General features: G+C 41.4%; 1 protein-coding gene across 2 annotated transcripts in view; it reads left to right on the top strand.

Annotated features, from left to right (window-relative positions):
• The first annotated feature begins 16,270 nt into the window (after positions 1-16,270).
• LOC116034732 (hippocampus abundant transcript 1 protein-like) overlaps positions 16,271-25,916 on the top strand; it is a 43,655-nt gene continuing 34,009 nt past the window's right edge. The window contains exons 1-2 of one of the 2 annotated variants that reach the window (XM_031277446.2): positions 16,271-16,358; positions 16,453-16,633. In XM_031277446.2, coding sequence (XP_031133306.1) covers positions 16,559-16,633 — 75 coding nt within the window. In that variant the 5' untranslated portion in view covers positions 16,271-16,358; positions 16,453-16,558. Of the gene's footprint in view, positions 16,634-25,916 lie in introns of both variants that reach the window. The other variant, XM_035991387.1, reaches the window with a different exon arrangement.

The raw sequence follows: 25,916 nt of genomic DNA, 5'->3' as shown, positions 1-25,916 counted from the left end.
GTTTCTCTCAGTCTCCTCCCTCTGACACAGCGCTCTCTCATTTCCTCATTCATTCATTCAGTCTGTATCAGGTGCATTTTAGCGCAGTTTGTTATCTGCATGAATAAAAAAACTGTTGGTTTATTAACTGTGTTAGGCAGACTATAAAACGTTTTTATTTTCTCAAAACATGGCATTTCCTTTTGTTGACGATCCCGTTGAAGAAGAAGCTGTATTACTTCGCAGGGAGTTAAACATACGTCGGGAGATGATATTGAGGCCCCCACCATAGATACATTTTCATTTCCAGATAACTACCTATTTGAGCAGTATCGTTTTTCTTCCCAGTCTATCAGTTATGTAGCCTACATAACCTTATCCGTCATCATATCACTAACGTCACCCATCGTGGACATGCTCTACATCCAAGGGGGTAAGCGTCTCCTCACAACCCAAACCTCCTATGGCACCATTTTGATGCTAATAAGCACTCACCCCCCGTTAGCATTCCATTGACTGCCATTCATTTTGACGCCACTTTGACAGCGAATAACTTTACATCTGAAGCGTTTAAAGACTTAATTTGTCCATTGTTTATTTCTAAAGAAACACGACAATGTACCTTGTACCTCACGTTATGGCTCCGTAGCAGACGTTTTTGTAAAAATAGGCTAACTATTGTGTCATAACCACGGGACGTACTGTCGCATAGTAGAGGATTTACCGTATAGTACAGGAGAAGCTCGCAGACAGTTTCGACTTACATTAGCTGTTTAAGTTTAATTACTAATGTTAACTAGCATTTTAGTTAGCAATAATTAGCCTGTGCCTATGTTATCTCCTTACATATACCTACGCTCTCCGTCTCTGCAAGATTGGGAATGATTGAGATTTCTCTTGGCACAGCTACCAGAAGACTTACAACTTTCAGACAGGTTGGTCACGTCACATTTACGTGGTCTCTCTCAGTTGGAGGCTGCGCAGTAACGCTCGGCGCTCACCGGAAAAGTGCTTCTAATATCCTTCACTGGTCTCCGTCAAGAGCAACAGGATCTGTTGGTCCACGCTTATATACTGTCTATGTCTACATCCCAGCAGATTATTTGTGTTGCATTATGTTTTTTTGCAAATGGCAGTTTTCTTTACATTGGTGATGCGGAGCATTTTAGTAAAACCACTGTAGCAAAGTAAGCGCTGTCAGAACAGTGTGACTCGCTCTGAAACATGTAGTGTTCCCTGGACACAAACCAGTAAGAGCCATTAAAAAGGAGTTCCACAGTACTGCAGTTGAATGATGTAAACCTCTATAGACAGTATATAAACTGGAGCAACAGATCCCGTTGCTCTGGACGGAGACCAGTGAAGGATATTAGAAGCACTTTTCTGGTGAGCGCTGAGCATTACTGCGAAGCCTCCAACTGTGAGAGACCACGTAAATGTGACGTGACCAACCTGTCTGAAAGTTGTAAGTCTTCTGGTAGCTGTGCCAAGAGAAATCTCAATCATTCCCAATCTTGCAGAGACGGAGAGCGTAGGTATATGTAAGGAGATAACATAGGCACAGGCTAATTATTGCTAACTAAAATGCTAGTTAACATTAGTAATTAAACTTAAACAGCTAATGTAAGTCGAAACTGCCTGCGAGCTTCTCCTGTACCATACGGTAATTTCTCTACTATGCGACAGTAAGTCGCTTGCTTATGACACAATCGTTAGCCTGTTTTTACAAAAACGCCTGCTACGGAGCCATAATGTGAGGTGCAAGGTAATGGAGCCTTTTATACATTGTCGTGTTTCTTTAGAAATAAACAATGGACAAATAAAGTCTTTAAATGCTTCAGATGTAAAGTTATTCGCTGTCAAAGTGAAGTAAAAATGAATGGCAGTCAATGGAATGCTAACGGCGGGTGAGTGCTTGTTAGCATCAAAATGGCGCCATAGGATCTACGGGTTGTTGACAGACACTTACCCCCTTGGTAAACCCTTTGAAATAAAAAATTATGAATTATAATTCTGTTAATGATGGTGCTGCAGCCTCAGAATGGGATTAGTAGGCCTAGTACTTTTTTGCCCGCAGGATTGCACCTAAATGAAATAGATTAGGTTCGATACCATTTCACCAGTAATATTATACTTATGATTAAATATGATATTAATACACTATACTGGAACTTACGCATTTACTCTAGCAGCAATTTTCTCCCATGCAAATTATCTTTCTTTTGCAGCAGCCGCTGTGTTGCTTTTTTAACGAAATACATGTTTAAACTCGCTGTATGTGCACATGAGTATTTCCACCGACCAGTTTGTTTGTGGTTGTTACCATGGTGAATCGTAGTATCATGGCTCCATTCATGCTGCCTTTTTATTGTCGTGGTGCACGCGCTTAACTCTGAGTGAACCTACTCTGAGTTGATTGAACCAACTAAAATCAGCTGTTCTGGAACCGAAAACTCAGAGTTTCCCATCTCAGGTAAATCAACTCAGAGATCAGGGTTAGACTCAGAGTTTGTTAAACCTCCTTCCTGAAACGGGCCCCAGCATTTCACAGGAAAGAGTGTTGTTGCTATTAAAGAAAAAACTTATTCAGAATCAGTTTCAGTTCTTATCTGAGGAAAAAACAAAGGTCTCACTTTATTCTACAGTACATTAAAAAAGACATAAACCGTACTTTGTATGAAATTAGACAAAAAAAAATAAATGAATAGAAATAACATTGTCTTTATTAGATGGAAAATTAACAGTTATACCCTAACTAGACACCAAACACCTAAATTATGCTGTAACTAGAAACTGCACATTGCTGTATGACTATTAAGATGTAATAAGCCATACTTTGTATCAAATTAGATCAAAACTAGAAATATGGTCTTTATTAGAGAGTGAAAAAACAGTGCCCAGACACCATTATGCTCATTTGAAACCGCATGGACAACTTCATGTTCACAGACTTTTATTTTAAAGTTGTGGATTACTTTTGCATTGAACACAGCTTGCGTTAATTTTTTTTGCGGGAGAAGTCACAGACTGAAGCTCACGGTAAGTTGCGTTTTTCCTGTTTTATTTTGTCAATTAATTCCCTGTGTGTTACGGTTTCCCTGTTATTTGTTCATGGTTATGTTTTACCCGTGTTCGTTCTGTGTTTTGCTTTCCTAGTTCCATCCTTGTGTTTTCATGCTTCGGTTTCCCGTTTCACTTTGTAGTGTCTGTTTCTCCTGCCTTGTATTTTCCCGCCTTTGTGATTGTCTGCCCTGCCCTGGGCCCCATTTCAGAAAGCAGGTTTAGTGAAAACTCTGAGTTTGTTAACACTGAGATGAGGGAAACTCTGGGTTTTCTGTTTCAGAAAGAGAGGTAACTTCACCTCAGAGTCAGTTACTATGGTAACTGAGCCTGTGAGTCTAACCTGGTCGGGAGCAGGTTTTCTTCAAGAAACCTCGAGTTTCTCTCAGTCTCCTCCCTCTGACACCAGCCCAGCATGCTGACACAGCCCTCTTTCATTTCCTCATTCATTCATTCAGTCTGTATCAGGCGCATTTTAGCGCAGTTTGTTATCGGCATGAATAAAAATAAATTGTGTTGGTTTATGTTAGGTAGATTATAAAAAAAAAAGTTTTCTAAAAACATGGTATTTCCTTTTGTCGACGATCCCGTTGATGAAGAAGCTGTATTACTTCTGCTTTACTTCGCAGGGTGTATGTCGGGAGATGATATTGAAACCCCGACATTTTAATTTTCAGATAACTTCCTATTTGAGCGGTATTGTTTTTCTTCCCAGTCTGTTATGCAGCCTAGGCTACACTGATATCACTAATGTCACCCATCTTATGCTCTTACATCCTGGCAGATATTTGTGTCGCATTACGTTTTCTTTACAACATTGGTGATGCGGAGCATTTTAGTAAAGCCACTGTAGCGCCGTCAGAAGAGTGTGACTCACTCTGAAACGTGTTTTAAACGTTTTTGCATTGTTCCCAGTAAGAGACATTAAAAAGGAGTTCCACAGTATTGCAGGTGAATCATGTAAACCCTTTGAAATAAAAGATTATGAATTATATTTCTGTTAATGATGGTTCTGCAGCCTCAGAATGGGATAGGCCTTGGACTTTTTCGCCCGCAGTATTGCACCTAAATGAAATAGATTATATGTTCAATACCATTTCACTAGTAATATTAGGCTATACTTATGATTAAATATGATATACATTAAATTGGAATATACGCATTTACTCTGGCAGCAATTTTCTCCCATGCAAATTCTCTCTTTTGCAGCAGCAGCTGTGTTGTTTTTTTAACATGTGCACATGAGTATTTCCGCCGACCCGTTTGTTTGTGGTTGTTACCATGGTGAATCGTAGTATCATGGCTCCATTCATGCTGCCTTTTTATTGTGGTGGTGCACGCGTGTGAACCTACTCTGAGTTGATTGAACCAACTCATATCAGCTGTTCTGAAACCGAAAACTCAGAGTTTCCCATCTCAGGGTAAATCAACTCAGAATCAGGGTTAGACTCAGTTTGTTAAACCTCCTTCCTGAAATGGGGCCCTGACGTGTCTCACCTGTTCATCAGCCCTCATGTCACCTGTCCCTCGTTACTACTATCGTTACCTTGTGTATTTAGTTTCTGTGCTTCCTTTGTCGGTCGTCAGATCATTGTCTTTGCTACTCCCTACATCTCTCCATTCCTTGGGTTTTTGATTCCCTTGTCTTCAGCTTTCAGTGTTTTGGAACTCCTTTTGTCTGCCTGCCTGTACTCATTTTACCTGCCTGCCTCAGGACTCCCTTTGTTGTAAGCAGTTTTAAAGTGCTCATATTATGCTTTTTGGCTTTTCCCCTTTCCTTTATTGTATTTTATATCTTTTTGTGCACATTATAGGTTTACAAAGTGAAAAAGCCCAAAGTCCTTCCAAAGGGACTTACCATCTTCCAGAGAAAACACTGTTCACAAACTGCTCCAAACAGCTCAATTGTAGTCCAGCCTTTACTTCCGTGATGAACGTACGTCACTTTTTAACACGTTATAATGCTCGCCTAGTTGCTAGCATGGTAGCATTAATATAAAAACTCAGCCTAAAATAACCTATAAACAATCCAAGCAGATGCCACTTGTGGGGAGGCAGACTACACTGAGGAGTGTTCAGGTGTGCCACCACTACTCACCTCAAGTGTAACACAGCGATCCTCACAGCAAAATGGTGAAGTCTATATCATGTCCCTGTGCAATTACTCGCATGCAAAAACAGTGAAGGAACCTCACCACGGGTGCCTAGCCTCCAAACAAGATGGCAACCTGAGGCCTGTACTACGAAGCAAGATTTGGCGTTAACGAGGTAACTTCAGGTTCAACCCAGGGTTTTCTGTACCACAACGGTGGATCACTTGTTACCAGGTTCAATCGCCATGGTAACTTATGCTGAACACCTAACCTGGTCGGGAGCAGGTTAAGTTGGAGATTAGAGATCAACTGGTGTAAAAGCACCGCCTACTGACCAATCAATACTCGATTGATAACGGTGTCACCGTTCTTAGAAGATCAGGCGGAGCTCGGTGCGCAGAGAGGGAGAGAGAGGGAGAGAGGGGGAGAGAGGGATGCCCTCATAAAAGTTACAACATTTAGAGACCAACAACCCCGTTAACATTCCCTGATGGGTATTTTTATGAAATATATAGATTTTAATGGGAGGGAATTACATATAGGCTATCGGCATCTTGAGCCGTGTGTTGCCAATGCGCACATTGGTTTGAATTATGTTTTTATATATATTTTATTTGCTCTCACAACCGCTTCCACTGCCAGGGTTGCAACTGAAATAATAGGCTAAAGCAATGGCAGTTTATGGAAAGCACAAGTGTAATTATGGTCAGATCTAGTCCTACCACCCTCTTCCACAGTGAATGTCCAAGGTGAGTATTGCAATGGGAAAGATATGGAGATGTGGACGTGGATGACCCCTTTTCCGAATGTGAGTAGCAACCAGGATGGAGATGCAGATGGATGACAGCAGAAGATAGTAGAAGAACCGAGGACTGAAAACCCAATTGAAGGACTCTACAAAAAAAACAGCCTACACAGCCAGGCAAGATAATTATTCATCTAGTCCACATAAGGTCCATTTGGATATACTTAAATAAATGTACTGGTCTACAGTGTCCATTTTACTTCGTTTTGCATGAATTCTTAATAGCCATCATAATTCACAGTACACATAACATGAATTCACATAAACGTTTAAAAATAAAGTGTTTCCTTAATATACAGCACATACTGTAACCTATTTACATTAATTTTACACAATTTTACCAAGAATTCAACATACTCATAAGCTTAGCTGCATGAAATTTCTGCTGGCCTAACACTAGCGCAATACCTAATTAGCCTGCACCAAGCAGTTATCAAACGTTTCACACACAGTAATAATTTGAATAACAACACAAGATTCATAAAGCACATAAACACAGGCTTCAGACATTAGTTAGTTTATCCCGACTGGTTTTAGTGAGAATACAAGGCTCGTCTTTACGTTTCTAACAGCGTGTAACACTTTGCTAGCGAGTTAGCATGCTAATGTAGCATAGCGATCATTACTCACAACTCTAAACAGTTCTACGGTTTCCTACTTGAAGTCGCAGCTCGTCAATCGCCTCTTCTACATCCGTGTTCAACTTATCGGTCAGTTTTCTGACTTCTGACTTACTTTTTTTCATCTACACACACACACCATGCATCAGTCGAGGGGAATGCGCAGAGATTGGTACCCAGGTAAGATGACCACTCCTATCGGTTTTGCACGCTGAAAACATCACCTAACAACTGCCGCTTCAATTAAAGGTACAGTAACACATATACAAGTTGTAATTGACCCTTTGCTAAGCCACGCCCGAAAACAGGCCAATCGTGGCTTAGTAACCGTAACTAAGCGCGGGAGTCTGTCGAGCTTGAGCGAGGGAAACACCATACACCGAAGCGTTGTGCAAATCCGATACCCGGTATCCTAAAAGTTTGGATGGGGTGGTGGAATTTTTTCCCTTCCCGAAACCTAAATCCCAAGGGGAGAAAGGCGGGGGCGTGGGAGGCCCTATTAACAACTAGCTAAATGTCGACAGTATTAACAAAAACACATACGTTTGCTCCAAGGCAAGAACACGTTAATGTTAGCTAGCTAGCTAACTCAGCACAGCATTGCTTCAAAATAATGACGGTTCTTTGTTCATAATGCATATATTTGAATGTAAAATAAAGACGACCTTTGTCGGCATTTACCAGCAAAGCCCCTTCAAAAGTTAGGCTATAGTGTGGTCTAGACCTACTCTACCCGTAAAGTGTCACAAGATAACTTCTGTTCTGATTAGACGCAATAATTAAAATTAATTTGAATTTTATTAAAGAGACAGGCCCTTGATGTCTCTGTCTAAGGACATCTTGCAAGTAGGCCTACATATTATGTTCACTTTTGGCTCAATTGTTGCTTTTCAGAAACTTCATGGTGACATCATGGACTACGTTCCATTTGTACTAGGAAGTCCGAATTTCTGAGTTGCAAGACAGAAATTTGAAATGAAGCGCCCCCTGAAGTTGAATTTCCGACTTGAAAGTTGGAGAACCTCACAGTACTCCAAGCAAAGCCGACTTCAAAATCCAACATGGCTGCTCGGTGCAACAACAGTGCAACATGGATGTATTAAGAGAAGTGCAGTGCAAGCTGTAGTAATATCATAGGTGTGATTGGCAAAGGACAAAAAAGCAGAAAATATACGCCGCACCCATGACGCTGCCACAGCACCCCCACACACATTTTGAATAAAAACACCCAAAATTCAATGAAAGTAATCATTAATATTACTTCCATAGAACGTTGTATGCAGGGGTTACATTGGGATTTGTTATGTGGAGGGGCTCTCCCTAGGGGGGTCCGGGGGTAGCGGGACATTTTTTTGAAAAATAAACCTTTAAATGGCACTTTCTGGAGAGTTTTGTGCAAAGAAATGGAGAAATTGAGTCTTACATGATATGTGCAAAACTGCAAGGTTAAGAGCCTATACTTTGCATTGTTTTTGCATTCACTAATTACATTTGTGTACAGATGGTGAAATAATATAAGCAGTACCTTATGTAACAGATTTACACTGTCGATTGTCCGTGTTTCTCTCTGTTGACACTGTACATATTGTCTGTCTGGTTCTCCATCTTTTCATCCGTTTTAACTATAACTCTGCAATTTAAATGTTTTTTTATGGCTGTCTGTGATTATACTTCAGGGTTTTTCCTTGCTCAGAAATTGTCTTTGCGGGAACACACAAAGCAGGGGGGGAGGGGGTCTGGGGGTCCTCCCCCAGGAAATTTTGAGGGTAAAAGACTTCAATTCCTGCATTCTGATACATTTTTATGCACCAATTTATGGTAAAAATGTCAATATTTATTGCAAGGAAATCACAAAATTATGGTGGCAGGTAACAATTCAAAATACAAAATATAATGGAATATTATTATATTCAGTAGTCCAGTAAGGGGGCTTTCACATCTGGGACATGGGCCGGATAGACAACACTTGACCCCAAGGTCCAGTTGTTTAATTAGCATGAACAGGGCTTTATGGCAACTTTTTTTATAAGCATGTATTGCTCCTTGGGAAAAATGTAGGATTGACTTAGGCTACTTAATCAGTGATGTTGAATATAGCCTACAGTGTAACGGACCACCACAGTTCATACATACATGTGAACCGCAGATTAATTGCAGAGTTTAACCTACATAGTAGTGTAAAACTACTACGTGAATGGGGCACAGCAGAAAGACGGAGCAGAGTGACGCTGCTTGTTCAGGGTTTTCCCTACACTTCGCATCAGGCATTAAAACCAACTGTACCGAATTAGACTACTATTTAGACTACTATTTAACTGTCTCAATTTAATACTGATGCCGTCAGACGGCCGCGCGGACAGACAGTCGGAGTTCCGGCAGAGCTCTGCGCCTGTCAGCAGCGGCTTCTCACTGCGCAGCCGGTCCCCCAGAGCAGCATTATCACCGGGAGGGTCCGGTACAGCCTGAACCCTGCAAACAGAGATCCCGTTTGAAGGTGACATGCTAGATTTTGACTGAACATCCCAATTTAAGTAACCTCTGATTGGATCGTAGTAAATTAAGTACCCTAAGTTTAAGATTAGGTGTTGGTCATTCTCAACACCTTTCTACCCCCCCACTTATCAGCTCTGGACTCTATGCTGCTGCCAGCCTGTGTAACAATGGTTACTCACCATCGAACGACTGTTCGCTTCAGCTGGCTAACGTTAGCTGTCAACCTCCCAACTAACGGTTACCGCTAGCTAGTGATCTAGCGAGGATTAGCCTTCAGGCCACAGTGGACTTCAGTGGACTCTCCATCCAAACTCCCGACTGGACCTTCGTCTGCCACAACTGCCGGACTCCCCGTCTCTGCCGATCACTTGGTAGCGTTGGTCAGCTGTCAGCTTACGCCAGCTAGCTTCTGTTAGCTTCCACCGACTGACGGCTCGCCCAGCACATCTGTTCGCTGTGGAGCTCTTTTAGCCATGTTTCCTGGCTCAACACTAAGTTAGTGTGGGCCACTCTCTGCACTGCCGAAAACGGCGCTCCTAAAATATTCCTCACTGCAACTTCTCAACGTCATCTGCTACGTCGCTTCAGCTTGCATTGCCAACATAAAATAAAAATATTGTCCCGTTGTCAGCTTCAGCTAAGAAGATAGTTCGCCCCCACACGTCCACAATTCTTATTCAGATAACCTTCCGCGACGATTGCAGGCTCTTTGGTGGAGCTCTGCTTTGAATGAAGTTACATGGTGACAAATTAATGGACCACTTGCGGAGTGATATGAAGACATGAATCAGAGGCACAAAAAACGTTGACAGCAGTGACTGGTCATTATGTTTACCAATACCCCCGACCCGTGGCTTGTGATCTCCCCCCCAAAAAAAAAAAAAAAAAAATGTGGCTTTGCATGATTTACGAAAGCTTCATTTTCAGGTCGGAAAAGCTGGATTTCCGGATTTATCCGGAAGAATCACACCCCTGTAATATACAGTTTAATAGCACTTCTGTCTTATTTGTGTCTCATTAAACCACACAGTACTGTCCAACTTCTATCTGCCAACATTTTGCTACCATGTGGCGTCTGGCTTAGAGTGTATAGAGGGTCGGCCTTCAAGCACAAGATTGGCGGTTTGATCCAGGCCTCCTCTGGCCACATGTCAAAGTCTTCTTGAGCAAGACACTAAACCCCAAGTTGCTCACCGGGCACTGTATATGTGTGTGTCTCCACTGTTCCCAATGCTTAGGATGCGTTAAATGCAGAGATTGGATTTCACTAAATTGTACTGTTATTGCTAATAATGGCTAACCTGGTTAGCGCAAACATTTCGACTTCATACTGGAATGCGATCAACTCGGGTGTGACATCTTTCCCAGCTCCGGCTTCGGCTGGAACGCAGCCTAAAGGCTGATTTATGCTTCTGCGTCGAATCGACGCCGTAGCTACGCCGTAGCCTGTCGCTACACTGTCGCTCCTACAGACCCTTTCTGAGTTCTGCGTCGGGGTTGCTTTGCATCACGGTGCATTTCACCGCCATAACGCTAGGGGGTGATAAGTCTGAGGTTATTTGCGAGGTGTCTGCCAGCCAGTTTATGTTATGTTAGCAAGCAAACTTTAGCACAACTGCCCACAAAGTACTGCTTGCTGGTGAAGTGCTAATTGCAAAACGTTACTGACATATTCTTACTGACTTACTGACTTATTCTGCTCTAAACAATGCGCGCTGCCATGACGACGACTCCGGTTGCCTACTTCCGGTTAGTAGCGGTAGTCCTACTACCTGTACTAGCAGCGAGAGAATGAGTTCAGGCTCCACATGTGCTGTTGTTGGTTGTTTTAACAATTCAAAGAAGATAAAAAACTTTTTAGAAACTGAGTGCTTCGATCATAAGATAAGAAGGAGAGAATGCCATGTCCGGTTCCGTATCAGCTACATTCAATGCCAGAGAGTAGACGTTTAGAGTGGTTAACTGCACTAAAATTGAAGCATCCACCGAAAAAGGTGTATGTCTGTTCGCACCATTTTGTTGACAAACGCCCCACTGATGACCATCCCAACCCGGAATTATACCTTGGATATGACAGACCAGTGGTGAAGAAGAGACGTACAATTGCTCGTGTCAAAGCGACAGGTAAGCCACTTTCAATGTTGAATTGTGTAGCTGGTTAGCGATAGCACCACTTCACAGCTAATCTAGTTAGCAAGTTAGCTACCTCCGCTTGTTTACATTTTTACGAGCTCCACCGGCCTGCTACAAAAATATTTGTGTTATCTGTGGGCAGTCTAACCTACATTTTTATGAACAATATGCCCATTATGTCGCTGGATAGAGTAAATGTGTTAAAAATTAATGGTTTATGCCTTTGTCCACTGAATGTAACTGTAGGTTTAGTGCTATCAACTCCACTGAGGGCTATCGTAGAGCTAGCTTCTACCGTTATGTGGGCCAGGTAGTTGTTAGCCTGAGCGAGGAAGAGCTTCCACCACCAAGCTTTTACTGTAATGTTGTCAGTGTGAGAAAACATGGACAGAAACTGTAGAGTTTAAAATGTAGCCTATGTGCTCTGTTTTTACAGCAACAGCAGAAGTGACAGACCAGGAGGACGAGGGCATACCTGAGGTGCCACAATCATCACAGAGCACTGTTTCGACCCAGTGGGAAGATCCATCACTTTGGGACCACAACTATGGTGAACAGCAGGGTGTTGAGACGGCCAAAGATGCCACAACACAAACTGAAGATTTTAGCTACTCCATGCTTCAGAGTGATGCCGCTTTGTTCCTCTACACTGGAGTCTCACTGGAAACCTTCAAATCTGTTGTTTCCACCTTAGATGGATTTACTGAAAGGGCTTTTGTTTTTTCAGTGCGTGATCAGATACTAGAGGGGAGTCCTACAGCCATTACTACTTGCACAACACAATCAAATACCTTGTTGCTGTTGCCCCATGTGGCTTAATCATGTTTATCTCAACTGGATATGGAGAACGTGCCAGTGACAAATATATCACTATGAACTCTGGTACAGTATCTTGGACTATTTAAAGCCTGGAGACGAAGTCATGGCAGATCGTGGGTTCTTGATTCGTGATTTACTGTTTGAAAGAAGGGTCAAATTGGTTCTGCCTGCTTTCACTAGAGGGGGTGCTCAGCTAACTGAGGAACAAGTCACAGCAACTCGCAGGATTGCAAATGTATGGATTCATGTTGAGAGGGCAATCAGGTAACTTAAAGTATACAAGATCTTGTCTCAAGTGATACCAATAAACATGACCCCCAAAATTTTAAAAATCCTCAGAATCTGTGCGGCCCTCGACAACTTAAGGGGTGATCTCATTTGTGAGTGATAAGTGACAACGGTGATGTTCTGATGTTGTAGTTGCATCTGCGCACGCACACACACACACACTACACATCTACATAAATTGCTCTTGTATATTTCATATTGACACTCGCTGCCTTTTGTAGTTACTGTTTATATTTACTCTTTGTATGACATTTGTTGTTATTCTTTGTGTACAATAGATTTGAACAGATTTGCATACAATTTTACATGAACAACATTATGTATTTGTAAATATTAATTTATGTACAACAATACTTATGCTCAGCATTTTTAAATGTACAGAATTGATTGTGTAAAAAAATTAGTTTTCATACTGTTAACAGCAGCAGCACTTAACAGTTGTTTGTGATTTGAATAAAATGTTTCTGAGGGATATTTTCTATGAATTCATTATGCTCATGTATCAGTTCTGAAGTTTGAGTCGCTGACCAACAAATTCATCCACAAGCTGGGGCAACATTGTTGAGAAATAAAATCTCTTCAGAGGTCCTACCCTCTCCAGAACATAGGGCTCATCAAATGGTACAGTGAACATAACTGTGTCATTTGGGCTTCAGATAAACAATTTGGCCATCTTCAGACTGGCACAAAACATGCCTAATTGTACCTGCATGTAATATCCTCGGCTACCTGTTTTCTGAAGTTGTGGTACTCCATCTACTAGCTTGATATCACTGTCTGCAGTTATGGTCAAGTTGATCCAAGAGGGTAGAATAGAGTTTACTTGGGACGGGACATTTTATTTCGAGTAGGACATATGAGTCAATTACCCCATCTGGGCTGGCTGACAACCATGGCTCTGTGACACTAACCACGATGTCCCTATATGTAATACTCATGCCTTGCTCTCGAAGTGCAACCACCTCATTCTCCTTACCATAATTTGTGGCATAGTTGCCACAAAAGGAGGGGTAGAGGTGCTCTGCCATGAACTTAGCCTGAGGGGGCTGGGAACCGCGTTTGCAAGGCAACGCGATTCACAGATCCAGCGGAGCTGTGGAACCCTATTGTTTTCATAAGGATTATTCTTATTTTTCCATTGATAAAAGTCACACTACAGCCTAAATCGTACATTGTGGGGGGGTGCCATTTTCAGGACTGGTCCAGATCCCTGCAAGGACCTCGGACAAAAAAATGTCCACCACCAGGTGGCACTATAGCAGAGATACGCATTTGGCCCTATAACTCCCAAACCGTACATCGCACATTACAAATACACCACGTGTTCCCTGAATTCAGCTGAATCTCCTGATATAGGCCACGCTCATTTCCGCCTATACTTTTATGCGCAAAAAAAATCGTGGTTTATCGTAAACCTACTTTTTCTAATTCCTCCTAGACCGTGCAACCGATCTGCACGAAACTTGGTACATAGCATCTCCAGACCGACCTGACAAAAAGTTATGAAAAATATTTTTTATCAGATAAAAATTGCACAAATCACGTACGAACAAATTTGTGTAGCTATACGAAAACACGAACTTTGCCATATCTCAGCCAACATAATGCTATCAACGTGAGTCTTGTTTTCCATGACCCTCTGAGGCTCATTAACAAATTCAACGAATATTGGCCACTAGGGGGTGCTACAAGTACAAAAAGTTTATATCTCATGAACGGCTGATCCGATTTTTACGAAATTTTGAGGGTATCATCTAGGACCACTCATGAGGCCACGCATATAGTGAGGTACTGATTCGTCAAAGTGGGCGTGGCCTATGGGACCCAGATTTGGATTCACCACTTACACTAGTGTGAGCAACTTCAAATTTACAGTGTAAATCAAATTTACAGTGTAAGTGTAGATGTTCATGGACCTCACATACCAAATATTACACATGTGGACCACTAGGTGGCGCTATAATTACGTCAAACGTGTTTTTGCCTATAACTCCCACATTACACATCGCACATTAGAAAACCTTACATCCACGTGTTCCTTGAATTGAGCTGAATCTGATGATATAGGCCACGCCCATTTCCGCTAAGAAGTTTTTTCGCAATGTGCAAAACCAACTTTTTCTAGGCCGTGCGACCGATTGGCACGAAACCTGGTACACAGTAATTCCAGATGGACCTGACCAAAAGTTATCAAAATAATTTTGCTACGTTAAACTATGCGCAATTTACAACCAAACAAATTTTCGTAGCTAGCCACAAAACACAAACTTTAGCATATCTTGGCCAAATTAATAGGTACCAAAACTTGGTATTATTGTTCGACATCCCACTCCGAGGCTCTGTACCAAATTTGGTGAAGATCGGCCATTAGGGGGCGCTATAATGAACGTAGACGCGTTTTGGCAAATAAGTCAATGCATTTAAATGGGAAATTTGCAATGGCAATATCTCTGCCGTAGTAAATGCTATCATCACAAAACTTGAGATTATTGTTTGACATGCCACTCTGCGGCTCTATACCAGATTTGATGATGATCGGCCTTTAGGAGGAGCTATAATTGAGGTAGAAGCGTTTTGGCTTTTTAATCAATGAATGGGAAATTTGCTATTGCATTTCACTACCAACATGCAACAGTCACTACAGATTGGTGCTCGCACTTAGTGAAATCTCCTGACTTTTGCCTCTCTGCTGTCGTGCTTTCACGTCATCAGGGGCGACTTGCGCTGGGGTGGCTTGGACCCCGTCATAACTGCTTGCAGTTCTAGTTTGATCTTGTCTCTATTCTTATTTTCTGAGTTTACAAATCAAACGCACCCTGTCTGTCTGTTTCTGTACCGTTATGAACCGGGTCAGTCAGGGTACGACCAGTCCAGGTCTTTAAAAACCCGGAATGGATTCAACCGGACCGCATTGAGTGAATCAAGTGCAGTCGGTGAGATGGGAAGTAGAGCGACTTGACTTCCAAAATAAATGTAAAGAAAGTCAAGAAAGGAAGGGGGGAAAGGATGAGGTTAGTTTGGTCATCAGATAGTAGTAGGCCTACATTAATCCAGGACCACCAATCAGTAAATACAACCAAATCCCTTAATTTTTTACCTTTTAAACATTAATCTACTCGTTAACAATAATGTGATTTAGGTGCTTTTCATGGGACTTCTTAATTAATAGAATAATATATATTATTGTAGTTTTAATAAATCTGCACAATTTCAGAATTTTTAAGGAATAAAAAAAAAACTCACAATTGACCCTATACAAAAAAAAATTCATATTTCTATTAAGTGAACATTTTAAGGGAAAAATGTAATGTTATATGCTAAATGTGCAATAAAAAATCTATTGAAACATCAGTTAGGGCTTTTTAATGTTAAAGTTCAGGGGTACCTGTGCTCTTACAAACCCCTTAAATCAGAAAACCCATAAAATATCCCTTAGTATATTACAAACCATGAATACACCCGAATGTTCTATATTTGTTAAATAAAGGTTATCTCGCTACCTAGCACCTTGATTTAGATTCTGATGAATTTTCAGGTGTAAACTGATCATTCATTAAGGGTATTTTAGGCTAATGCTCTTTCTCAATGTAAAAGATCAGTCTACAAACCACAATCAATTACCACAAAGAATTATTAGGGGGTATCTGATGTTTCTGCAACCAAAAGTTGTTAATAAGCTCAGAGAAGTTGGCCTATTGCTTGTACATTTTGATTCATGAACATTAGATTTGGTCAAAATAACTGTTATTATTAAGCATGTAAAAGAAAGTCACCTTTTGATCTAAAAAAAAAAAAATACTCAACCCATACCGGAAACCCTGTCTTTGTTCTGTTTAACTAGACGTTGGTCTGAGATTTGGTCAAATTGGTCAAAAATAACAGTTATATTAAGCTTGTACAACAAAGTAAGCTTTTGATCTAAAAAAAAAAAAAAAAAATCAACCCAAACCGGAAACCCTGTCTTGGTTTTGTTTAACTTGACGTCGGTCTGACTTTACCAGGCGAGCTGCAGACTGTCGGTCGATCTGACCTGACGGCGGATCTGACGGGAGGCATATGGCGTTTTTAATGAGTTAACGCTATCTCAACACGGTTTATAGTTTTATTGTCATCATATAGGGTATTTATTATCTTATTAGTATTATTATTATTATTATTATAGCTTGGTTTAGCCCCGGGCTACCTAAGGAGGCACCCTGGAAGAACCCAGAGAACCGCGGATATCTACGCGGCATGGATGCTTTGTGACCAGCGGCAGGTGTGAAGAGATGCCGGGGGAGCCACCTTCGGGACCTGGCCAGGTGGTGCTAGTCAAGAAGATCATCATGAAGGACGGAGATGCGGTAGGTGGATGACCCGCCATGTTATTAATATTCTATTATTCTATAATTTGTTTGAAGTAGGCCTACTACTGTTTGTCTTGCATTAATACAGTATATTTGATGTTGTTTTAAATAATATATTTATGCTTGCACCTCAGATACCCATAGGCCTACAGTTAGTAGCTTCAATTTGTGTAAAAATAAAATAATAATAATAGTGAAAAAACGGCCATTGTGTGTATGACATAACAGGATGTTAAAACGTATTAGCCTACGGGCTCATTCATAAGTTTGGTGGTAGGGTATTGCACCTCAAAAATAACTATAAATGGGATCACTTGACATAGCCTATAGGCCTAAAGCTACTCAAAACAGATAAAATGTTCTCTTTTGACGATTGCTAGCGTTCGTAAATCACTGTAATAGAATAGATCAAATGTTACAGATGTTAAAAGGAATGAATGACTACAGCGAAAATCAGCCCGAACAGAGCAGCTCTGTTCCAAAATGGCTGTTTCTGGGATGGAGATACGTGTGTGTTGGTTGTAATGGTATAATGTGGCCCACAGACAGCTCAGCTTTGTATGAGGATGATGCGGTCAGGATGGATCTATTATCTATTACATAACAGCTCTCTGCCTGAAACACAACGAAGGCAGCAACAACATCCACTGCTCAGTCAGCGTCCATTTTAACATCCTTCATGAGAAACATTATAGACATTATTTTAAGACCACCTCTAAACAACGACATAGTTTGTCGTTCACTTTAGTAAATTAGACATACAATTTCAGTTAAACATGAAACGTCCTATTGAAATAACCTTTATCTCAAATATGGCAAATTGTGTTGTTACAGCATAAGCTAAAATATTCTCTGGTTTTTCTCCACTGTGAGGATTTGCTGCTTTTCTCTGTTAATCATTTTGATTATAGGCTAATATATTTCGGTTTTGGAGAACCTTTGTATTCATTGGGATCTTGGAAATTTTAATGGTCTTATTTATGTATTTATTTATTTTATTTTTTACAATTGTTAGACATTTTATTAAATTAAAAAAATAATAGCTCAGTTTAAAAAAAAAATGTGACAGATTAATCAATAATTTAATAGTTGCTAGTTTCAGCACTAGAAGCACCATGAAGACAATGAAGGTAGATGAGAAATTAGATAATAAAAACATAAAGAGTCAGTCAGTCTGATCTGCACGGAACTTTGCATGTAGAATCTGTGGACCCTCATGACAAAAAGTTATCAAAAGAATTTTGATAATCTAAAAAATGCGCAAGTTGTAGAGGAACAACTTCCTGTACGTGGCAGTCAAAACAGGAACTGTTGCCTATCTTGGCAACAGTTATTCTGAATTAGACTAAACTTGGCACAGTTTTTCCCCATGCTCCACTGAGGCATAACCCCCAACGTGCTGGGAGGGGCGAGGGCCCGTTCATCGCTACTTAGGGGGTCCAAGCCCGAGGGAGCTGGGAACCGGCGTATGCAAGGCAACGCGGTTCCCAGTACCAGCGGAGCTGGGAACCCTATTGTAATCGCTAAGATTATTATTACAATTTTCTTAATTTACGAACAAACAAAATGACGAGGCTCTGTATCAAATTTGGCGAAGATTGACCATTAGAAGGCGCTATAATCACTGTAGATGTGTTTGGTCAATAACTCAATGCATGTAATAATAACTGTACTACAGACTTTGCAGCTCGAGCACACCTCGTGATATTTCCTGACGTTTGCCTCCCCACCGTCACGCCTTGGGTTTCACTTTCACATGCTCCATGGGTCGTCGGGGGGCGACTCGCACCGGGGAGGCTTGGACCCCGTCATAACTGCTTGCATTTCTAGTTTGCTTTGTTTTTTATCGTATGAATTATTTGTTTTCTTTGTAATGCAGACTGTCGGAGCACAAAAAAATGAAGGTGTTTTGAGGAAGTTTTTTCAAGTGCCCCACTAGCTAAGTTTCCATCCACTTGTCAATCGAATTATCTGAAGTTCGGTAAAAAAAACTCATGCGAATAAAGCTGGTGAAAGTGTGTTTCCATCCAATGGCTTTAAAGCGAATAAAATCCTGTGCATAATGACGTCACATGCTGTTTTGCGATCAAATTGGTATATCGAATAGATTTTAGACATTTTAAGGTTTCCATTTATTTTCGCACTGAATCGCACAACATTCAAGCTAACTTTTGCGAACAAAGTTTTGCTAGACGAAATGGATCATGCCATCTACCAACAAATGATAAATATTGCACAAGTTGTAATAGTGTGGATGGAAACATAGCTACTGAATCCGTGTTATGAATACAATTCAATTCAATTCAATTTTATTTTTAGTATCAAATCATAACAAGAGTTATCTCAAGACACTTTACAGGTCTAGATAGGTCTTATAGGTCTAGACCACACTCTATAATATACAAGGACCCAACAATTCTAGTAATTCCCCCAAGAGCAAGCATTTAGTGCGACAGTGGCGAGGAAAAACTCCCTTTTAGGAAGAAACCTCGAAGGAAACATGCTGGGCGAAAAAAAAAACATAAAGGACTCAGGGGAATAAGCTCCCCAGAGCTAGGTTAGTGTTAATACAAAATGGTATGAACTGTAATGTCTATTTTGAAATGCATTTTCTATTGATCAATACATTGTTAGTGATGGTGTAACGGACTACCCCTACACCCTGTGAACCGCGTACTAATTGCAGTATAACCATCAAAGTGTGAAACACAGTTTCACTGCCGCTACATGAACGGAGAGGAGCAGAGACATGGAGCAAGACGACGTCGTCTCTGCAGCTTATTCAGTTAACAGGGATAGCAAAGCTGTTAAAGCGGTCGCAACTGTGTACACTTTTCAAAACCCCACGCAGACAACGCTTTCTGCAGTTGCAGATTCACTTCAATATAATATAATAACGAGACACGCTAACATTATATCATGTGCTCCAGTAACAAAGACAGAAAGGCAACAAATTAAAACTATTTGTACACGTGCCCCTAAATAGATTTAACAGTTCACACATCCATTTTTTAGTCGCAAATGCGAGTGAAACGCTCGCACTGTCGAGCCCTGCATAATTTCCGTTTAAAAAAAAACAAATGCAGGACATCCTGGTAGCTCACCTGGTTGAGAGTTCTCTTTATAAACTGAAATCAACTCTGCAGGATGAAAAAACTAATATCCAGGAGTACATTGGGAAGATGGTCTCAAGTAATGACTTGTTAAGTGAATATCTCAGGCAGCAGAAACCCAATGATAAGGAGGCAGGAGGAGAGGAGGAACCATCATGGCAGGACAAACCCCTGCATGGCATGTATCACCGACAGATAGAAGAAGAAGGCTGATATCAAAAAATCATACCAGGAAAAGGCTGGTCTGAAAGATAGCACCACAGAGGCAGTAATCATGGCCGCACAAGAACAGGCGCTTAGCACAAGATCAATAGAGGTCAGGGAAATACCTTACCAGACAGGACCACATTCAATTCAATTCAATTGTATTTATAGTATCAAATCATAACAAGAGTTATGTCAAGACACTTTACAGATAGAGTAGGTCTAGACCACACTCTATAATATGCAAGGACCCAACAATTCTAGTAATTCCCCCAAGAGCAAGCATTTAGTGCGACAGTGGCGAGGAAAAACTCCCTTTTAGAAAGAAACCTCGGACAGACCCAGGCTCTTGGTAGGCGGTGTCTGAAGGTGCCGGTTGGGGGTGTGATGAATAGTGGCAATAACGGTCACAATAAAAGATAATGAAACAGTGACTAGAAATAGTAGTTGTAGTAGTTCATGGCATAGCAGGACATAGCAGAGCATAGCAGGACGAAGCAGGACGTAGCAGGGTGTAACAGGGCATAGCAGGGCGTGCCGCAGGACCACGGCGACAGCTGCAACCATGATTTTGGTGCCACCCTAATCCAAGGAAACATGCTGGGCGAAAAAAAAAAACATAAGGACTCCGGGGAATAAGCTCCCTAGAGCTAGTTTAGTAACAAGCATTTCTGGGACATGGATGCACACAAATAGAAAGAGAGAGGAGAGAGAAGCTCAGCGTGTCAAAGGAAGTCCCCCGGCAGTCTAAAACTATAACAGCATAATTAAGAGAGACAGGTTAAGAAGAGGAGCCTTGTCGGGCTAGAACTCTCCCCAACCGGATCAGGCTGTACTGGCCTGCCTCCCTCTATTTGATTACAAACTTAGCACAAAAAGTAAGGAAATTTGTGTTTGGTAGATTATTTCTCTGCGGTAACAATGCTTTTTGGCAATCAATCTTATACCGTTGGAAAGCCTGTTTAGTTCCCTTTCAAATGGTGCCCCATTTGTAAGGAACATGCATTTGTGGGATGAACAGCAGCGCTGAGTATGTGGGTTGCGCCCATTAAAAATTTGCCAAATCTTCTGTTTTAATTTGCGAGTTTGCGAGTTATACCAAGGTGCTAGTTTCCTTTGCTTCATCATCTTCTTTTTGAGAGGAGCAACAGAGTCCGTAGCGAGGCCGTAGCACCGTCTACAAAATTATCAATTTGGGAGGGACTAAAATTAACATAAGAGTCCTCTGTTATATTAAGGAACGGCATTGAATTAAATGCTGTTGGAATATCTTCCTTAAATTTAGCTATAGCATCTAGTGTAGAAGCATTTATTTAATTTCGTATAGTTGGGTAGTAAGAATTCAGAAGTTATTAGAGAATGGTCTGATAATAAAGGATTCAGCGGAAATACTATTAAATCTTCAATTTCGATGCCATATTCAAGGTCGAGGGTGTGGTTGTAACAGTGAGTGACCTTATGCACACTCTGACTGAAACCAATTGAATCTAGTAGTAAGTTGAAAGCAATACTAAGGCTATCGTTGTCAATGTCCACATGGATGTTAAAATCACCTACAATAAGTACTTTGTCTGATTTAAGGACTACGTATGATAAAAACTCAGAGAATTCAGATACAAATTCAGAATATGGACCTGGAGCTCGGTAAACAACAACAAATATAATTGGCTTTAATGTTTTCCATGTTGGATGTTGAAGATTAAGAACAAGGCTTTCAAACGAGTTATAATTTAGTTTAGGTTTAGGATTAATTAACAGGCTTGAATCAAAGATGGCTGCAACTCCCCCTCCTCGGCCAGAGCCTCGTGGAATTTGAGTATTAATATGACTGGGAGGAGTGGATTCATTTAGACTAACATATTCTTCATTGCATAGCCATGTTTTAGTAAGACAGAATAGATCAATTTGATTATCTGATATCAGATTGTTTACTAGTACTGCTTTAGAAGACAGAGTTCTGTCTGTTCTATCATTGCAGTGGTAGATTTAATTCCAGTTAGGATGTTAAGTATAACTCCTCTTTTTTTACCTTTGATTTAACCGATCTGTGTCGGGGGACAGACACCGTGGTTATGGAACTATGAGTGGGCGACTGCTTCAACGGAAGCACAGAGAAGCACGTAGCACTGCACCTCTGATTACTGATTTCAACCTTGGGTTGTCATGGTTTATGACCGATAATAGACTCGGTCAGATTTGTTGATATGAGAGCGGCTCCGTCCAAAGTGGGATGATTGCGTCTCTCCTAATCAGACCAGGCTTTCCCCAGAACGCCCTCCAGTTATCTACGTAGCCCACATCATAGCTGGGCACCACCCTGACAATGCAGCAATGTCATCGCTGATCAGGTTTGGCAGGGGTCCAGAGAAAACTACTGAGTCCGACATTGTCTTTGCATATGCACAAAGTGACTTAACATTAATTTTAGTGATCTCTGATTTGCGTAATCGGGTATCATTACCACCTACATGAAGTATGATCTTACTGTATTTACGGTTATCTTTATATCCTTTAGATAGGATTCCCCATCGCCCGCTCTGGCCCCAGGGACACACACGACCGCAGCCGCTGGAGCCGCCAACTTCACGTTCCGCAGTATATGCTCCCAATAACCGAGTTGGCTTCTCAGGGGGTGTATCACTGAGTGGGGAGAAACTGTTAGAAAGGCGAAGATGTTGGTGGTTAGAGCGACCGCCGCCATGTGTGCTCCCTGGTTTAAAAGCTAACGCTTCCTTCGGACAGTCACCCACTCGCCCGGCTGCTCGGGGCCTGCCGGGGGACTGCTAACAGAAGCTACGGTATGTTGAGCCGCACCAGCTACGGAGCGCTGGCTAGCTACGGAAGCATATGATTTTGATTCCATGGTGCAGAGCCGTGCCTCAAACTCACTAAGCCTTGCCTCCAGAGCAGTGAATATACTACATTTATTACATATATCTTTATCACTAAAGGAGGCAGAGGAATAGCTAAACATCTGACACACTGAGCAAGAGAGAGCAGGAGAGGGAGAGGAATTAGCCATTGCTAATGGCTAAGCTAAAGTAGCTAACAGCGTTTTAACAATTGTGAGATCAGCGAGGCAGTCGCTGTAAGAGAAGAAAACTATAAGTGCTTGAGTATAACTAGTGTAATTTAAATTCAATCCAGGCACTTAGCTGCTAAATTAAACAATAAAGCAGAGTTGAGTAAGTTTTTGCTGGAACAGCAAAGTAGCGTCCATGAGACGGGAGCACCGGAAATGAGACAATACGCTTACCGTAAACGTCAGCACGTACAAGGACATCTGTGTCAATAGTGCACTGTTAATTGGCAGGTTGTGTAAGGATGCCCCTGAGACAGTCCATAACATAACAGTGGGCTGTGAAATGCAGGCAGGTACGGCTACATTAAGCGCCATAACCAAGTGGCTGGCATAGTGTACAGGAACATCTGTGCTGAGTATGGGCTGGAAGTCCCAAGGTCAAAGTGGGAGGCACTTCTAAAGTTGGCTGAGAATAACAGAGCTAAGATCATGTGGGACTTCAAGATCCAGACTGATATGACTATGGTGATGGCTAACTCACCAGACATCACGGTGGTTGACAAACAGCAGAAGAAGGCAGTTGTGATAAATGTAGCAATCCCAAGTGACAGCAACATCAATAAGAAGGAACACAGGAAGCTATGAAAATACTAAGGGTTTAGAGAGGAGCTAGAAAAGATGTAGAAAGTGAAGGCAACAGTGGTTCCAGTGGTAATCAGAGCACCGGGGGCTGTAACCCCCAAACTAGGTTTCTCAGCAATGGCGTTTTTTGGCACGGGCGAACCGGGCAGTCGCCCGGGGCGGCATTTTTTTCATGTCACATGGTGGGCGGCACGAGAACTTAAAAAAATAAATAAAAATAATCCTCTGCGCCGCGAAGAGGTTTTCTGTTATCTACTATTTCACTGTGTGGGGAATTGGCAAATCGGCGCCCCCTGCAGCTGCAGATGCCCTGCTTGCACCCCCTACTTTCACAATGAAATGGACTAGTCCGTAATGGTGCGGGCGCGAAAGATAAACACACGGTTACAGGACAACTGGGAAGTACACAGAGATGGGGCAAGACGAGTCTAAACCTTTCTTTTTTGGCAATGGTCTTAACGCGAAAATGAAACAAAGTTACCCAAGCGGCTCAAATAAAAGAAAAAAGCGAAAAGACAGTTTCGGCAGTAGCAGGACCTTCATCAGCTTCCGTGGCTGATGATAGTGGTGGTGGTGTCGGTGTCGGCGGCAGTGGCATGCACAGTGAGGAGGAGACTCAGGAGGAGAGGGACAGAGATGAGGGAGTGAGGGTAGAACCTGCGGTAAGCACAACTCCCCTTAAAACACTTTGCCCCTTGATAAAACTGAGCCAAAAACTGAGTGGTGGACAAACTGTTGATGATAACACTACAACAATAAAAGACGTAGGCATGCTTTACTGTATGATTGCATTAGTAGCCTATATAAACGTTGCACATAATGCAAACTTTCTTAACGAGAATTGTAGCTTTTCTATCTGGCAGACAATGCAATCATGATATACCTCTTCAAATTAAAGCACAGGGCCTCTTGAAATGATTATATATATATATATATATAGAGAGAGAGAGAGAGAGAGAGAGCTTGTTTTATGATTCATGAGGAGTATACCGTTTTATTGTATTAATAAATGGCACTCTTTTGAAGTATTTAATGTGTCAACTCTCACTGATTCTTGTTTACTCATTACATGGTGTTAGTAGTTTTAAGGAGTAGGAGTTGCTATACATATTCAGGGGAGCGCAAGGACGGGTGGTATTTGTGATCTTATGTATTAGGCCGGTCTGGGCCAAAATGCCAGGGCCGATATTTGGTCCCAGTCCGTCCCTGTCAGTCACTGTGGCTCAAGCAGAGAGGAGCTTTTCCAAATTAAAGTTGATCAAGTCATACCTGAGGTCAACCATGTCCTAGGAACGGATCACTGGCCTTGCCGTCATCAATATCAATCACTCAATAGGGGAGCAGATTTCATAGATAACATCATTGATGATTTTGCATCAAGGAAGGCCATAAAGGTCAGGTTTTAGTTATAGTTTGTGTTTTCTGTTCTTAGTGCTATAGTGTAATAATTAGATTCTCTTTAGTGTGTCTTCACATTTGTGTAATGAAGGATTTGTGCTATTGAGAATATTTCTTTATTTTATTTGTATATTATAATATTTTATATTATTGTTGCTCTCTGCTCTTGTCAAATTTTTTTATGATTGTATATATTTTTGGCACATTTATGTATATAGTGTATATTTATTTTAAGTTCTGATAACCTAGACATATTTTGTGCAGAATTGTGTTCATTGTCTTTTGGCAATGTTGGAGGTGGAGATTGTGCACCTTAAAAAGTGTGTTTCCTGTTGTAATTGCAATAGTTAAATAACTGGATTCTCTTAAGTGTGTGGGGGGGCGCTCGAAGGGGGTCTCGCCCCGGGGTGTAATTCAATGTAGAACCGCCCCTGTTTCTCAGTAACAACATCTGAGATCTCTGACAAGAAGAGCGCAGTCCCAGGAACAGCTAAGATTCTCTGCAGAACCCTCAGGATCCCAGGCCTCTGGTAAAGGACCCGAGCTTGGAGGAAGAAAAAAACTCCCCAGTATTGGGCAAGTGGGGAATTTTTAATACAGGGCTCAACAGTAACGGTTGCCCATATTGAGTCAATTGGCAACCGTTTTGTGGTCTCTGGTTGCCCCCTTTGGCAACTACCTGTTCAATATTTGTATATAAAAACAAAATCAAAACTTACAAAACTGGAAAATTAATTTCAAAAGAAGTCAATATTTTATTTGGTTATCTCTGTACATTTTAAACACTACATTAGTGCGCAACACAACATTTCAGCTGTTGTGCGACTGCTTTCCACACACACGTGTTTGCCGTGAAAAAATACAGGCAACACAATTTTCTGTTCACGTTAACCACGCATGT

This window comes from Sander lucioperca, chromosome 14 (genome assembly GCF_008315115.2).
Source record: "Sander lucioperca isolate FBNREF2018 chromosome 14, SLUC_FBN_1.2, whole genome shotgun sequence".
Classification (NCBI taxonomy): domain Eukaryota; kingdom Metazoa; phylum Chordata; class Actinopteri; order Perciformes; family Percidae; genus Sander; species Sander lucioperca.
Note: the sequence above shows the minus strand (reverse complement) of the source record. Positions and strands in the feature narration are given on the sequence as shown.